We start from the raw sequence: 15,004 nt of genomic DNA on the forward strand, positions 1-15,004 counted from the left end.
AGAGAGTAAAGTGGGCCCGGACCCCAGAAGTTAGCTGCTCCTGCTGAACTAACTGCAAGATGAGCTGGCTGGAGACCGGGCAGGTGAGAATGGTGGGGGTTCCAGAGTCACACACAGACTTGGTACCTTGACGTGCGGTTACTAAGAGCATGGAAAAGAAGCCAGTGTGACCTACGTAAGCCCAACTTCCCGCGAGACTTGAGAACAGGCTTCGTCCTGATGCTTTCGTGGCAGCGGTGACCCGAGAAAGCAGATTACACTCACGTTTCCTTTCTCATTGATCACACACTCTTAAAAGGAAAGATCTTTTATTTATTTCTACCCTGCCACATTCAAAAAGGTCTTGAAGTAATTCTAAGAAATGACAGGGGACATGGAATTTTTTTTTTTTTTCATTTTTAAGGTTCATTATTTCTTTTTTCTGGTTACAAAAGTGAAACCTCATTTTGTCTTTGGGAGCCATGGAGTATAATTTCTAAAAGCAAAATTATTTTAACATGAGATTTTACTTCCTACTATAAAGAGAACCCATCACTGATTTAAGATCTACTCATGATACTGGAGCGGATTTTTAAAATCAACACAAAAGAAGTAGTTATTTTAAAGAGAAGAATAGTAGATGAGCATGAAAAATCCATCACCAAGGCCATTACTATGCATTTTGTCAAAGGAGTTTATGTAATAAAATAAAAAATTAATGCTTCACAGAGATAGGAGCATAAATCCAAGAGAGGAAAATGGAAGAGAAAACTGTCATTCTCCTAATTCAAATAAAGAAAAAGATAAATGACTGAAATCTGTTTCAAATATTAGAAAAAATAAATGTAAATGATTCAAATCACCATTAGTTTGTTAGTGTCTCAATCTCCAAGATGCTGCCAAGATCACTTACAGCTCTGCCTCAGAATAAGCAGCTAAATTCAGGGTAAAAAGACAAACAATCCTGACTTAGGATTGCACATTTCACAGAGAAATCAGAAAGAAATTACTGCAAACGTATAACCCCTTCTGTCCCCCAAACGAAATGTTATGAGACAAATGTAAGACAGACATAATGGAAAGTGAATAAAAAGAATGATTATAAGGTGTCGACAGTGGGACCTCATGAAGACAGAATGTCACAAACTGTCACCACAGGACAAGTGTACAAGCCATGCCACTGAACACAGTGCCTTTCGAATGAATTCACTAGTGTAGACGGAGAGCAACATTGTCTTTGCAGCTGGAGGAGAGCACACGTGATTTAACCCCGGCAGGAGGCACCAGCGCTCCTGGGGGGGTGAGTGGCTTTCCGGGTGGTGTGACTCAGAGGGATCCGTGGAGACGTCGTTGGGGACCCTCCTCTTGGAAGATAGCAGCAGCAGCAAAGGTGCAATGTCCCCTACGAGACCTTACTCCACGTTCTCCTTCTTCGCGCTGTAAATATTCTGCACCGTCTCGTAGACAGACTCCAGATCCTCGGGGTAGCGAAGCTCTAGCTCTGCGTTCGGGATGTAGTGAGTGCCCGTAAACTCTGAGAAATAGCGTCCGACATCGGGGTGTGAGATTTCTTGAGGCTCCACATTATATTCCAAGTTTTCTGTTGATAAAGAGGCACATTCTCATTAAAACAGACTTTTCTGCAGTATCTTTCATTCAGAGAAGTTCCCAGCAACCCTTTTCGAGTGGCGCATTTGAGATGGAGGAAAAGGAAGGACAGAAGATGTTTAAGGGCGTGAGTAACAGGAAAAAGGCAGCGAGCGGCAATGGCGGGGGGATGGAGGGGTGTGGCACGGGGTCCCCACAGCTGCACAATGAACAGAAGCACTCTCCTATTCTCTGAGCAAGAGATGTGGCTCCGGCAGGACTCCAGCGGTCTCTGACTTGGACCTAACGTAGAGCCACACGTACAGGACACGGTATCCTAGCCTGCTCTGTTTCTGTCAGCAGTTACATCATCTGGTGACAAGTCTCCTACCTGCCATCCTTCTGGTCTACTAACATGAGGCCCTCCCACACACGCCACACTCTTCCATCACGGCTCCTTCCGTTCAATACTGGCTGTGAGCCTCTGAAGGCGAGCACTTCACAGGGCGCCCGCCAGGTCCAGGAGGGACAGACAAGTGGTTCGTACCTATAGACACAACCTCTAGACGCGGATGTGGGCTATGACGTTTGTACACAGGGAAACTACGCTACCTCCACGCCCTGCTTTCTACTTTGCTACTAGAGAAAGATATAAAAAATAACCATTAAAATCCTTTAAAGTGGAATGGTTAAAGAAAAAGATGACAATGCAGGCAAGGCATTTTCAAGGCTGAAATCTTTTCGCATGGCTTCTCCCCCCAAAACAGCTCAAAGACAGCTCCTCCAGGGACCCAACGGAAGGACGGTGTCTGTGCACCATTCCTCGCCAGCCCCCATCCGGGAGACAGACCTCCCCCAAGACTTGGCCCCGGAAAGGAGCCGGCCAGGCAGACCCTCCCCACTCTGTGTTCCAGGGCAGTCCTGTTGCCGTCAACGCGCTCTCACTCTGCACAGCCTGCTGCCGGAATGAATTCGAGTGAGTCTCTCTGCACAAGCCCGGCCAACGGGCTCCTTCACCCACAGAGCAGCACATCACCCCGTGACATCCTGCAATGCACTCAGGCTGCTCGGTCCCCTTTCCCTGGAGGCCCCGTGTCCCCAGAGTGCACAGGATAAACAAGAGGAGGCTATCTCAGCATTCCTTATGACAACAAGAGAGTAAAAACAGTCTAAACATCCAACTCCAGGTCACTGTGTAAATAAATGATGGCACATTAATTCAGCAAAATACTAGGCAGCCAGGAAAGGGAGCAACGTGTTGTCGAGATCCTATGACGGACTTGCGAGTGAAAAGATTTCAGCTCATTACAATGAACCTGGAGGCCACATACCCGGGTTGCTTCGTTACACGGCATAGCAATGTATTTCAGATGGATTTTCAACTGGGCACTTACAACGTGCCAGGCTCCAGCTCCCAGAATGCTCACGTCACTCCACAAGAGGCTCTTGTCACTTCTGCCAAACTGCAGTGAAAGATCTGCCCGTGGAGGCAACCAAGACGCAAACTCAGACCGTCCAATTCCGGAGCTGGGACGGGTCACGTGTGACATCTGCGGAACTGGGCAAGGGCAGGGCCACTGCCACCTCAGGAGACATCAGGGAGGGAGGGGCTGGGACACTGGGACAGACTCGAGAGCGCGTGGCTGTCGCACCCTCAGAAGGCCAGGCTGCAGCTGGCGCTGCTCTGCGGAACGGGAGTCGGGGGCTCCCGGCACAGAAAGCGGGGAGGCTGCTGACTCCGATCTCCCTCTGCTGTTACCACGACACCTCTGCAGATGGTTTTATGTCCTTCTTTATGTTTTACATTGTTCTAATGTTGTCATCAGAAAATTCAGTACATGTAAAAAAACGTGGATGTTTCAAAATGCCCCTGGCTGAGACGTTCTTTCTTGCTCACCTGCCCCTGCTGCCCCTCCCCCAACAGGTGAAGTGTCACGGCTGTATCCATCCTTGGGGAGGCAGGGGGGACTAAAGCATGGCCTGGTGCCTTAGCCAGGTCAGCTCTGAGGGCCTCACGGGTGGATCCTCTTGCAGAGGTGTGCGGACACACCAGAGGGAGGGCAAAGAACCTGGGAATGCCACCGAGACACAGAAGTCTCTGCTCGGAAGGCACCAGCTACCTGTCGTTGGTAGGCAGGACAGAGACAGTTCTCGTAAAAAGAATTCGAGTGGGTAGTTCAGAACAACTGCTTTGTTACTAGTTCGTCAAGAGCAGTGGTTCTCAATCAGGGGCTGTTTTGCCTCTGACAGGACGTTCGGAAACATGTGACGACATTCCTGGCTGTCACGATCAGGGGCTGCTACTGGCGTCAAGTGGGCAGAGGAGGCCAGGGATGCTGCTGAACAAACGCGCAGGCCCGTCCTCCACAACAAAGGATCGGCTACACCAAACTGTCAACAGAACCTGCTCTGAAGAAAGTCAGACACGTGCTTCACCATTTCTCTCTCCCCCGTCTCTCTCTTTCTTTCTGTGTATTATTAAGTAGCATCTTGGTGCTGGCTAATACTGAGCATCTGAGTGTTGGGAGGAGGACAGAAAGGTACAGATCGGGTTATGATCACACATCTGTAAGGATTAACACTACCGGGGACTCCACGTAAGGGGAGAGGACAGTCCACAAGGGGCTCACAGCCCCACTCCTGGCTGCTACAGAGAAACAGGGATGAACTCAGTGCAGCTACCTGCTCCGAGCACGTGCTCAGGAGCTCCTAGCATAACAGGAAAACTGTATCACTGAAAAAGAACTTTCTAAAGGAGGTAGTAAGATAATGAGGTTGGCAACTACGCGTTATGAGGGGAAAATAAATGCCAATCCACTAAAGGAGACTTAAAAAATTTACAAGAGGAATGAAAATGCTAAGTGCTACAAAATTTTTTGAGCAAAATATTAAAAAGGACTACATAAAAGTCCTGGAAAAATCTTGAGAAGTCTTTCCAATTCTCTTGACATTTTCTAAAAAATGTCTGCTTATTTTATTTGAAATTTTCGAGCTACCCCAAAACATGTGAATACACGTCCATAAAACTATGGAAACACTATCTACGAGTCCTCCGGGGCCACTGTCCTGCCCCGGCACCTCCAGCCTCCCGAGATGAAACCAGGATCGGTGTGAGCGCACCTTTCTCGTCCTTCTACGAACACACACGTAGGTATCTAAACATACCTATACGTGCTTAAAGAAGCTTTGGTATTGTTCTATGTGTTTATTCATACGAAACACAATAAGCATTCACCTGTCACTGGTTTAATTGCAGCTTAGTATGCATGGTTTAGATGCACCCCGATTTGCCAGGCAAGTCCTAATAAATGACACAGTTTTGTGTTTATAACAAAGGGACCACAGGCCCCTTGGGTGAGTGTGTCTCTAGTGGAGGGACTGAGGGGACGAGAATGAGCACTTGAGATTTTCACAATTTAAGAGTGCCAAACCACCCTCTGAAATGGTTGAAAATTTATACTCCAGCCCTGATGTGTGAGGGACCCACACACACGTGCCAGCATGTGCAGACTGCCGTGGACTGCTGGTGTGTGGGAGGCGTTTATGGTGGAAGCTTTTGATCGGAAGTGTACGATGAATTATGAAAAAGGAAACTAACGTTTGGTGAAGGCATATCATGTACCAAGCATTCTAGGAGGTTGTTTATCATTATATACAAAACACACATAAGAACTTCATTTTTACAGCTGAATTCCTGACCTTCCAATATGGGCAGCTGACTGAAATTCAGAGCATCTGTGATATTCATTTCCCGGAGTAACTAAGAAGTATGGAGGGAAGCAGAGACAGGAGTCGCTGTTCTACCTGGTGCCAACGAAGTATGAAAGCATGCCCCCTAGTGGAAAAAAGCGATAAATAGGCAAGATGCTGTGTACCCCTCCCTGAGGAGTTAGGTGAAATCTCATGTATAGGGGGGAAAATTCCCTTCACTGTGCAGGCTAAAACTCCTTGAGAATGTCATGCATGCATGTGAGTTATAATTCACTCTTCAGCTCTCTGTGGAGAGCTACTAACAAGAGCATTCATGAATGGCTTCTACCTAGGTTACCAGGAGCATGGAGCCAAAGGTTAAAAGTTTAGACCGAGAAAAAGTTTAAAAAGAAAATAATGCAAATAAGTTAACCTAGAAATGTTTTAAAAAACGTATTTAAATAAGCATTTTTAAAATTTAGCCTCTCAAGGTCTCTCACTGGCTAAGTATGGGCTAATTTGAACATAACATCGCGTGCCAGGCTCCAGCTCCCAGAATGCTCACGTCACTCCACAAGAGGCTCTTGTCACTTCTGCCAAACTGCAGTGAAAGATCTGCCCGTGGAGGCAACCAAGACGCAAACTCAGACCGTCCAATTCCGGAGCTGGGACGGGTCACGTGTGACACCTGCGGAACTGGGCAAGGGCAGGGCGACTGCCACCTCAGGAGACATCAGGGAGGGAGGGGCTGGGACACTGGGACAGACTCGAGAGCGCGTGGCTGTCGCACCCTCAGAAGGCCAGGCTGCAGCTGGCGCTGCTCTGCGGAACGGGAGTCGGGGGCTCCCGGCACAGAAAGCGGGGAGGCTGCTGACTCCGATCTCCCTCTGCTGTTACCACGACACCTCTGCAGATGGTTTTATGTCCTTCTTTATGTTTTACATTGTTCTAATGTTGTCATCAGAAAATTCAGTACATGTAAAAAAACGTGGATGTTTCAAAATGCCCCTGGCTGAGACGTTCTTTCTTGCTCACCTGCCCCTGCTGCCCCTCCCCCAACAGGTGAAGTGTCACAGCTGTATCCATCCTTGGGGAGGCAGGGGGGACTAAAGCATGGCCTGGTGCCTTAGCCAGGTCAGCTCTGAGGGCCTCATGGGTGGATCCTCTTGCAGAGGTGTGCGGACACACCAGAGGGAGGGCAAAGAACCTGGGAATGCCACCGAGACACAGAAGTCTCTGCTCTGAAGGCACCAGCTACCTGTCGTTGGTAGGCAGGACAGAGACAGTTCTCGTAAAAAGAATTCGAGTGGGTAGTTCAGAACAACTGCTTTGTTACTAGTTCGTCAAGAGCAGTGGTTCTCAATCAGGGGCTGTTTTGCCTCTGACAGGACGTTCGGAAACATGTGACGACATTCCTGGCTGTCACGATCAGGGGCTGCTACTGGCGTCAAGTGGGCAGAGGAGGCCAGGGATGCTGCTGAACAAACGCGCAGGCCCGTCCTCCACAACAAAGGATCGGCTACACCAAACTGTCAACAGAACCTGCTCTGAAGAAAGTCAGACACGTGCTTCACCATTTCTCTCTCCCCCGTCTCTCTCTTTCTTTCTGTGTATTATTAAGTAGCATCTTGGTGCTGGCTAATACTGAGCATCTGAGTGTTGGGAGGAGGACAGAAAGGTACAGATCGGGTTATGATCACACATCTGTAAGGATTAACACTACCGGGGACTCCACGTAAGGGGAGAGGACAGTCCACAAGGGGCTCACAGCCCCACTCCTGGCTGCTACAGAGAAACAGGGATGAACTCAGTGCAGCTACCTGCTCCGAGCACGTGCTCAGGAGCTCCTAGCATAACAGGAAAACTGTATCACTGAAAAAGAACTTTCTAAAGGAGGTAGTAAGATAATGAGGTTGGCAACTACGCGTTATGAGGGGAAAATAAATGCCAATCCACTAAAGGAGACTTAAAAAATTTACAAGAGGAATGAAAATGCTAAGTGCTACAAAATTTTTTGAGCAAAATATTAAAAAGGACTACATAAAAGTCCTGGAAAAATCTTGAGAAGTCTTTCCAATTCTCTTGACATTTTCTAAAAAATGTCTGCTTATTTTATTTGAAATTTTCGAGCTACCCCAAAACATGTGAATACACGTCCATAAAACTATGGAAACACTATCTACGAGTCCTCCGGGGCCACTGTCCTGCCCCGGCACCTCCAGCCTCCCGAGATGAAACCAGGATCGGTGTGAGCGCACCTTTCTCGTCCTTCTACGAACACACACGTAGGTATCTAAACATACCTATACGTGCTTAAAGAAGCTTTGGTATTGTTCTATGTGTTTATTCATACGAAACACAATAAGCATTCACCTGTCACTGGTTTAATTGCAGCTTAGTATGCATGGTTTAGATGCACCCCGATTTGCCAGGCAAGTCCTAATAAATGACACAGTTTTGTGTTTATAACAAAGGGACCACAGGCCCCTTGGGTGAGTGTGTCTCTAGTGGAGGGACTGAGGGGACGAGAATGAGCACTTGAGATTTTCACAATTTAAGAGTGCCAAACCACCCTCTGAAATGGTTGAAAATTTATACTCCAGCCCTGATGTGTGAGGGACCCACACACACGTGCCAGCATGTGCAGACTGCCGTGGACTGCTGGTGTGTGGGAGGCGTTTATGGTGGAAGCTTTTGATCGGAAGTGTACGATGAATTATGAAAAAGGAAACTAACGTTTGGTGAAGGCATATCATGTACCAAGCATTCTAGGAGGTTGTTTATCATTATATACAAAACACACATAAGAACTTCATTTTTACAGCTGAATTCCTGACCTTCCAATATGGGCAGCTGACTGAAATTCAGAGCATCTGTGATATTCATTTCCCGGAGTAACTAAGAAGTATGGAGGGAAGCAGAGACAGGAGTCGCTGTTCTACCTGGTGCCAACGAAGTATGAAAGCATGCCCCCTAGTGGAAAAAAGCGATAAATAGGCAAGATGCTGTGTACCCCTCCCTGAGGAGTTAGGTGAAATCTCATGTATAGGGGGGAAAATTCCCTTCACTGTGCAGGCTAAAACTCCTTGAGAATGTCATGCATGCATGTGAGTTATAATTCACTCTTCAGCTCTCTGTGGAGAGCTACTAACAAGAACATTCATGAATGGCTTCTACCTAGGTTACCAGGAGCATGGAGCCAAAGGTTAAAAGTTCAGACCGAGAAAAAGTTTAAAAAGAAAATAATGCAAATAAGTTAACCTAGAAATGTTTTAAAAAACGTATTTAAATAAGCATTTTTAAAATTTAGCCTCTCAAGGTCTCTCACTGGCTAAGTATGGGCTAATTTGAACATAACATCGTTCCAAATGATTACAACACATTGAGTAAGTAAAAATCCAGGACTCTATGGGAGAAGAGGGGAAGGGGGGCTGGAGGTGGAGGGAGGAGGAAGGACGGCAGAGAGAGAGGAGGGGGAAGGGGAGGAAGGAGGGGGACGGAAGCTCTGGTTTACACAAGTGGAGGGAATAACCGCGGCAGAGAGTCACTGCTCGGCAATTCTCACAGATAACTCAGGTGAGGAGATTCAATAGATGCTAAAACCAGCATAAGGATGAAGGCTGCTGGAGGAGAGGATATGCACACGGCGCCACAGCACGGCTCCATGGACTTCTCGTTAATGGCAAAGGGAAAACTGTCCCTTACAGCGAGTCGGTATCTTTGCCAAGCAACCAAAATCCGCCTCACTAACAGTGGGACATCGAACGCCACAGGCCTCTGGATGAGATGCAACTGTGACAAACACAGCATCTGATAATAGGTATTCCAGCCAAAAATACCAACCTGATCTGATCAAGCTTCAGACTTACTTCCAGTTTACAGACAACACACAGACAAGGAAACATTAAGACAAACCTAGAATGTTAAGACAATTTACAAGACAACTGGCCTGAACTCTTCCAAAAGTCAAAGTATTGTAAAAAAGGGGGTGGGGAAGAGGAATGAGAAACTGTTCTTCAGTAAGAGAGACTAAAGAGGCAGAACCACCAAATGCAGTGCTTAAATCCTGACTGGACAGGGATTTAACACACACACACACACACCCCTATAAAAGTGATTCTTGTGACAACTGGGAAATTTGAATACTGACTGAATATAAGAAACTAAAAAATAATTTTTATTTCTTAGGTGTGATGATGTAACTGGTTATGCAGAGAGATGTCCTTATTCTTGGAACATGCATGATTCAGTATTTAGGTCATGGATGTCAACAAAAAATTAAAATCTCTATCTGTAAACCAAACAAATACGGTAAATGCTAACTGTTGACTCTCGTGGGGTGTGTATGGGATATTGCTATGTGGTTTAAACTGTTTCATATACTGGAAACGTTCTTAATCCAAAGCTGTTAAAGTCAGCCTTCGATCACACTATCTGCATTCGCCTCCTTGTCTGCACTTGTTACAAACTGCTCTCGGACAGGGATGCCTCCCCCCAGCCCGATGTGCGTGGCTAACTGGGAGTCTGGAGATGACCCCCGGGTGCCAGGGACTCATCGGAGAGCGAGCCGACCCAGTTCCGCACCCCCAGAGCTCATGTAGAGCGCGAGAACCCGAATGTTACACGGGAGATATGGGAGAGGAAGGCGTGATGACTCAGAAGGGCAGGCGCTCAGGGAATGCAGAGCAGGGACAAACGACCCAGTCCGAGGGCAGCAGGGGAAGGGCAGGGGTGACAGTAAACCTGAAGCATGACCCGAAGCTTGGGGGTTGGGGGGGAGAGCCTGTATGTAAGGGTAACTGCCTGCGTGAGGACCTGTGAGAATGACGATCTCGAGGAACAAGAAAGTTGCATCTGTCTAGAGTACGACAGGGTGAGAACAGAGAAGAGGTGGTGAGAGAGAGTCCAGGTCACTTCTGGGCCAGAAGGAGTCTGGTCTGCCAGCAAAACACTCCGACCAGCGGCTGAAGCAGCAGGTGGAAGATCCTCTAGCTGTTGCTAAGGAAATGCCCTTTGCGGGGCAAGACTGGAGGCAGGTGCCAGTTAGGAAGTTGGTGCCACTTAGGCAAAAAGTATTTGTGGCATGGAGAGGGGCAGGGTGACAGAAATGGAAATGAGTACATGGAAATATGAGCAAGAGACATTTAGGAGATGGAATCAGTGTGACCTATTGACTAACTGGACATATGATAAGGAAGAGAGACAGAGAAGAGATGGTGTCCAGGTGGTACCATTCAATGAAGCAGCCGGAGCAGGCGACGGTGGGCACACGGAGCGGCATCTGAGCCAGGTGAAGATGTGCGGATGCCCAGGGGGCTTTAAGGAGGCAGGCGTGGCCCAGAGAGTGGCTTTGAGTGACCGCACATGCCTGAACAGCTCATGAGTATGCAGACGACCTGGGGGAGCACCACAGCGTGAGAGGGCCCCGAGGAGTGCCACGTGTCATGTCAGCCTCTCTGGGAGAGCCTTCCGTGGGGCTTCGCCTCTGTACCTCACGGCCCAGCGCCTGGCTGGCATGCAACAGACGCCCAGGAAGCAGTGCCGGGGCCGACAGCACCACCAGCAGAGAATGTGGACGCTGCCACAGAGTACGACCAGTGCTCAGTTCTGAGAGCTTCCTAAAAGCCTCAGAATTTAAAATTAAGAAAGGTAATTTGCTGACATTATCCCCAACCGCTTAGTTCAATCGAGTTAATATACATTAGAATGCTGCCTGTCACAGAGTAGTATTACATTTTAGAGAGTGTAAAACTGAAAAATGGGTATTAAACTTTTTTACAAAGTCATTACAATATTATGACTCTAAACTTTACACTGCGTGTTTACTTGATACGAGTCAACAAGACGAATTCCTGAATCTTCAACACGGACACCGGACGAATTCAGAACACATAAAGCCAAGTATCACTTTAGCAATTCTAAAAAGCCCATTTTAAAGCTAACATAAATGTTTCTAGAAACTCAAGTATTTTAAGTCTTAAGGTCGGCCCTATATAACGGGCAATGACTGTGCTGGGTGAAGCCACAGAACTGGCCCACAGTGTAGACAAGACGACCCCTTTACTCTTGTAACGTACCTTATAATATGCAGTGTGACGTGCTTACCGAGTGATTAGTGGGGGTACAAAGAGCCCACGAACCAGGCAATAATTTCTAAAGCACGCTATTTAGAAATTATTAGTATGATTATTTTGTCAGAGCTTTAAAAGTTAAATAAAATCATGTCAGCACCTTTGTCTGACACAGGGCACACATCAAGCCCCTACTGTAACTTCCCCGTTACACTCAGAGAGACCGAAGCAACCTGTAAGCTCAATAAACAGAATTTCTTATCGTGTAGGATCCTCTCACCTTCTGATGAATTAACAGTGATTAATGTGAATTTTTTTCTAGTCTTTTAGATACTTGAGATTTTTATATAGCTAATATTTCTATTAATGCATTTACCAGAATAGAATATTGAGTTAGGTCAAACCTGAAGTTTAAGTCAGACACAAAAAGGTACAGCAGATGGTTACGGATAAGGTTCTTTGCTTCTTTGCTAAGCTGCCTGGGTTCAAATACATACCCTATAAGTGAAAAATTCAGTTTCTTTATGTATACAATGAGGATGATGATGATGATGGAAACTGGCGTTCTCAAATGGAGTTAATATACATTAGAATGCTGCCTGTCACAGAGTAGTATTACATTAGCATTTGTGTTCATTTTTAGTAATAAACTGAATGGTGTGAATGCCCTGACAGCAGGCATACAACGAACTCATCCCATTAAATGGAGGAACAGAAATGGGAAATTCACACTGAAGGCGTTTCTTGCCTCTAACCTGCCTCCATAGGCTCCATTTGTCTCTGTCTCAGGAATGCCCTGGGAGGCACCTGTCAGGGCCGGCAGTGGCCCCACCTACCAAGCACCTGTGCTCTTAGAGCCACTGCTGTAGACTGCAGTTCTCACAGTGGTGTCTCCAGGGGAACAGAGATGGCTGCCAGTCTCAAGAGGCTAGAGGGTGCTAGGGTGGCTTCCCCAAGCAGGTGGTATGGGCAGAGCGCAAGCTGACTCTTCCAACCTGGAAGGAGCCAATGGCAATGCCTGAAAAGCATGACTTTTGGGAACTAGATTGGCAAAGGCAATAGCCAATCAGAACAAAGGTCAGCAGCAGCACTGGAACAGGGTCCTAGCTGTGGTGGTAACGGAGGGGAAGACTCAGGACAGTGACCATTTCACCCGAGGCATGGCCGCACCAGCCCCAGCTGAGTATCAGCCCGAATGAGGTTAGCCACGGGAAATCAGTATCTTGTGCACACAGGATCTGAGTGCTCAAATGTGTGCTTCAAACATGGCAACATGTCATTAAAAGTACAGACAAAAACTAGCTACTTACCTTGGGCTGCGTATCTGCAAGAACCGTCCTCCACCAGAACATTATAGAAAGGCTGATGATGGCCATGAGGCAGGCTGTGGACATTCATGTTTCGAATCCATTCATGTCCCATCATGCAGGTGGGGTCCCAGCCATAGATCACACAGTTATAGCCATACCTAGTTAACATAAGAGCAATGGCAAATCAATTCCCTGGGATCCTGGCAACCATGAAATGTATAAGTGGCTTGGCTTTACTTAAGATCCCATTCTTACAAATTTACCTGCTTTTACTCCATATTGAATCATTCTTCAGGATACCCTGCCTCTCTTTATAAACACCTCTTATTATCAATGTAACACGTTAGTTGAAAAAGAATGAACTCTTCGACAGAGTAATGGGACAACTGGTTATCAAACTGGAAAAAGGTATCAGGACCCAGGGCTGATGACAATACACAAAATTAGTTCTTAGTAGAATAGAGACCTGAATGTAAAATGCAGAACTTTTAAAACTACCTTTGTGATTTGGGATAGCAAATGATTTCTTAAGTACTAAAAATACAAACCATAAAGGAAAGGATCGATCACTCTGACAGCATTAAAGGATCCTGATTCCAACAGACTATACAAAGGACAACGGGGGACCCACAAACTCTGATTAGGTATTTGACGAGGTTAAGGAATTGTTTATATTTTTTCTTAAAATATGATAACAGAATGGTAAATGTATTTTTAACAAAGAAAAGAGAGGCCTTACCTTTGAGAGATACACAGTGTAATAGTTACAGATGAAATGACATCTGGTATTTGCTTCCAGGAAAGAGGGAGGAGGGGGCGGGCTGGGGAGGAAACAGTGAAGACTGACCCTAGCATGATAACCGTTGAAGCTGATATGGGAACATCACCTGGTTCACTGCCCTAATCTTTCTACTCTTATATATGTTTGAAATTCCCATAATAAATAAAAAAATAGAATGCGACAAAAGAAAAAAAAAAAAAACACTGGCCAAAACCTGGGAAAAGACATTTGCAACGTATGTGCATACAGAAACTAGTATACAGAAAAAGAATTCGCATCAGTAAAATGACTAAGAAGCGAAAAACTGAAGCACTCAATAAAAGGAAATTTAAATGGCCAGTAAACTCATGACAAGAACCTGAATCTGCGTAGTAATTGGGGAAATGCAAATGAAAGTCACAATGAAACATCATTTGCCCTTTACTACAAAAGTGCCATTTTTAAAGGTTTGGCACCAACACACGTTGGTGAGAATAGGAGCCCTCGGTTCCCCGCCTGCCGGTGGGGTGTGACTCAGCACCGCCACTGTGGACAGTTTCCGTCTAGTGACTCGCCCATGAGCATAGCCCGCTGCCCAGCAAAGCCCAGCCCACACTCGGATTCAAGGACGTGGACATGGAGACAAAGGAGAGTAAGGACAATGAAGAAAGGAGAGAAAAACTCTGCTGACGACTGCTTCCATCTTCCCACAAACGAAAGGGTCAGACACCTAACGGTCACTGAAAGCACTAGGTGACCTCCCGTCAGGAAAGCGAGCCCCTTCTTAAAAACAAAAAGGTTAGTAAAGGATGCGGTTCAGCTTCCGGTCGGTCCTTCCTGCGGTGAGCGCTTAGCTGCCCCTGGAGTTGGTCCCCTTCGAGCGTGTCACTGCTGCTCCTGAGAGGTGCTGCTCCCCGGCCCTCGGGTGTCCTCTGCAGCCGCGTGTGGGCAGAGGCCGGGGGCACTCACCTCTTATGCTTCATAATGAGCCCGATGGAGTAGCAGACGTCTCTGTGCTTCTCGTGGGAGCGGAGCTTCACCTCCACGCCCACGTCCTCCTTCTTGCGCTCAATGTGCTCTAGCGTGTGCTGCACCAGATAGCCCACCGCCCCGTGCTGCCCGGGGTCTAGGGTCTGGATGTGCTGGAGGATGTCAAGCACCTTCAGGACAAGACAGAAAGACTAGGTGATACTATTTTTATTTAGGCCTTTTCGTTTTCCCCGCACGGGATTTAGCCCTACCTAATCTAACGAAGGTCGGCAAGGCGGGCGGCTGTGCTGACGGCCCAGGTCGCTGAGACCCACGGGCCTCTGCCCGGGCCGTCCTGCGTGCGTAAGCCTGGAGGCGGCGCACTGGCTTCTGAGACTGGGAACCGACCCCAGGCATCGGACTTCAGAATGTAAAGGAATCCTCTGGGTATGCGGTGGTCTGGGATTGGCCAGGGGTGAGGAGGCGAGGGTCTGCCCCTCGAAAGGTCTTATCTTCTCGGTCAGTGTGGGGTTGTGTTTTTTTTTTTCTTTTCTGAGCCAAGAAAGTTTAATTTAGAAAGTAGTATTGATTTCTGCCTTCTAGAATGTTCTTAAGAAAAGGTCAGTCTGTTGGTTGTT

At 47.1% G+C, this 15,004-nt stretch overlaps 1 protein-coding gene across 2 annotated transcripts in view; it reads right to left on the reverse strand.

The window, feature by feature from the left end:
- Positions 1-291: 291 nt before the first annotated feature.
- Positions 292-15,004, reverse strand: part of FBXO21 (F-box protein 21) — a 63,619-nt gene continuing 48,906 nt past the window's right edge. The window contains exons 11-13 of one of the 2 annotated variants that reach the window (XM_011355839.2): positions 14,367-14,578; positions 12,638-12,795; positions 292-1,579 (exon numbers count right to left, since the gene is read on the reverse strand). In XM_011355839.2, coding sequence (XP_011354141.1) covers positions 1,392-1,579; positions 12,638-12,795; positions 14,367-14,578 — 558 coding nt within the window. In that variant the 3' untranslated portion in view covers positions 292-1,391. The remainder of the gene's footprint in view (positions 1,580-12,637; positions 12,796-14,366; positions 14,579-15,004) is intronic. The other variant, XM_011355840.2, reaches the window with a different exon arrangement.

The sequence above is a fragment of the Pteropus vampyrus genome, unplaced genomic scaffold (assembly GCF_000151845.1).
Source record: "Pteropus vampyrus isolate Shadow unplaced genomic scaffold, Pvam_2.0 Scaffold23, whole genome shotgun sequence".
NCBI lineage: Eukaryota > Metazoa > Chordata > Mammalia > Chiroptera > Pteropodidae > Pteropus > Pteropus vampyrus.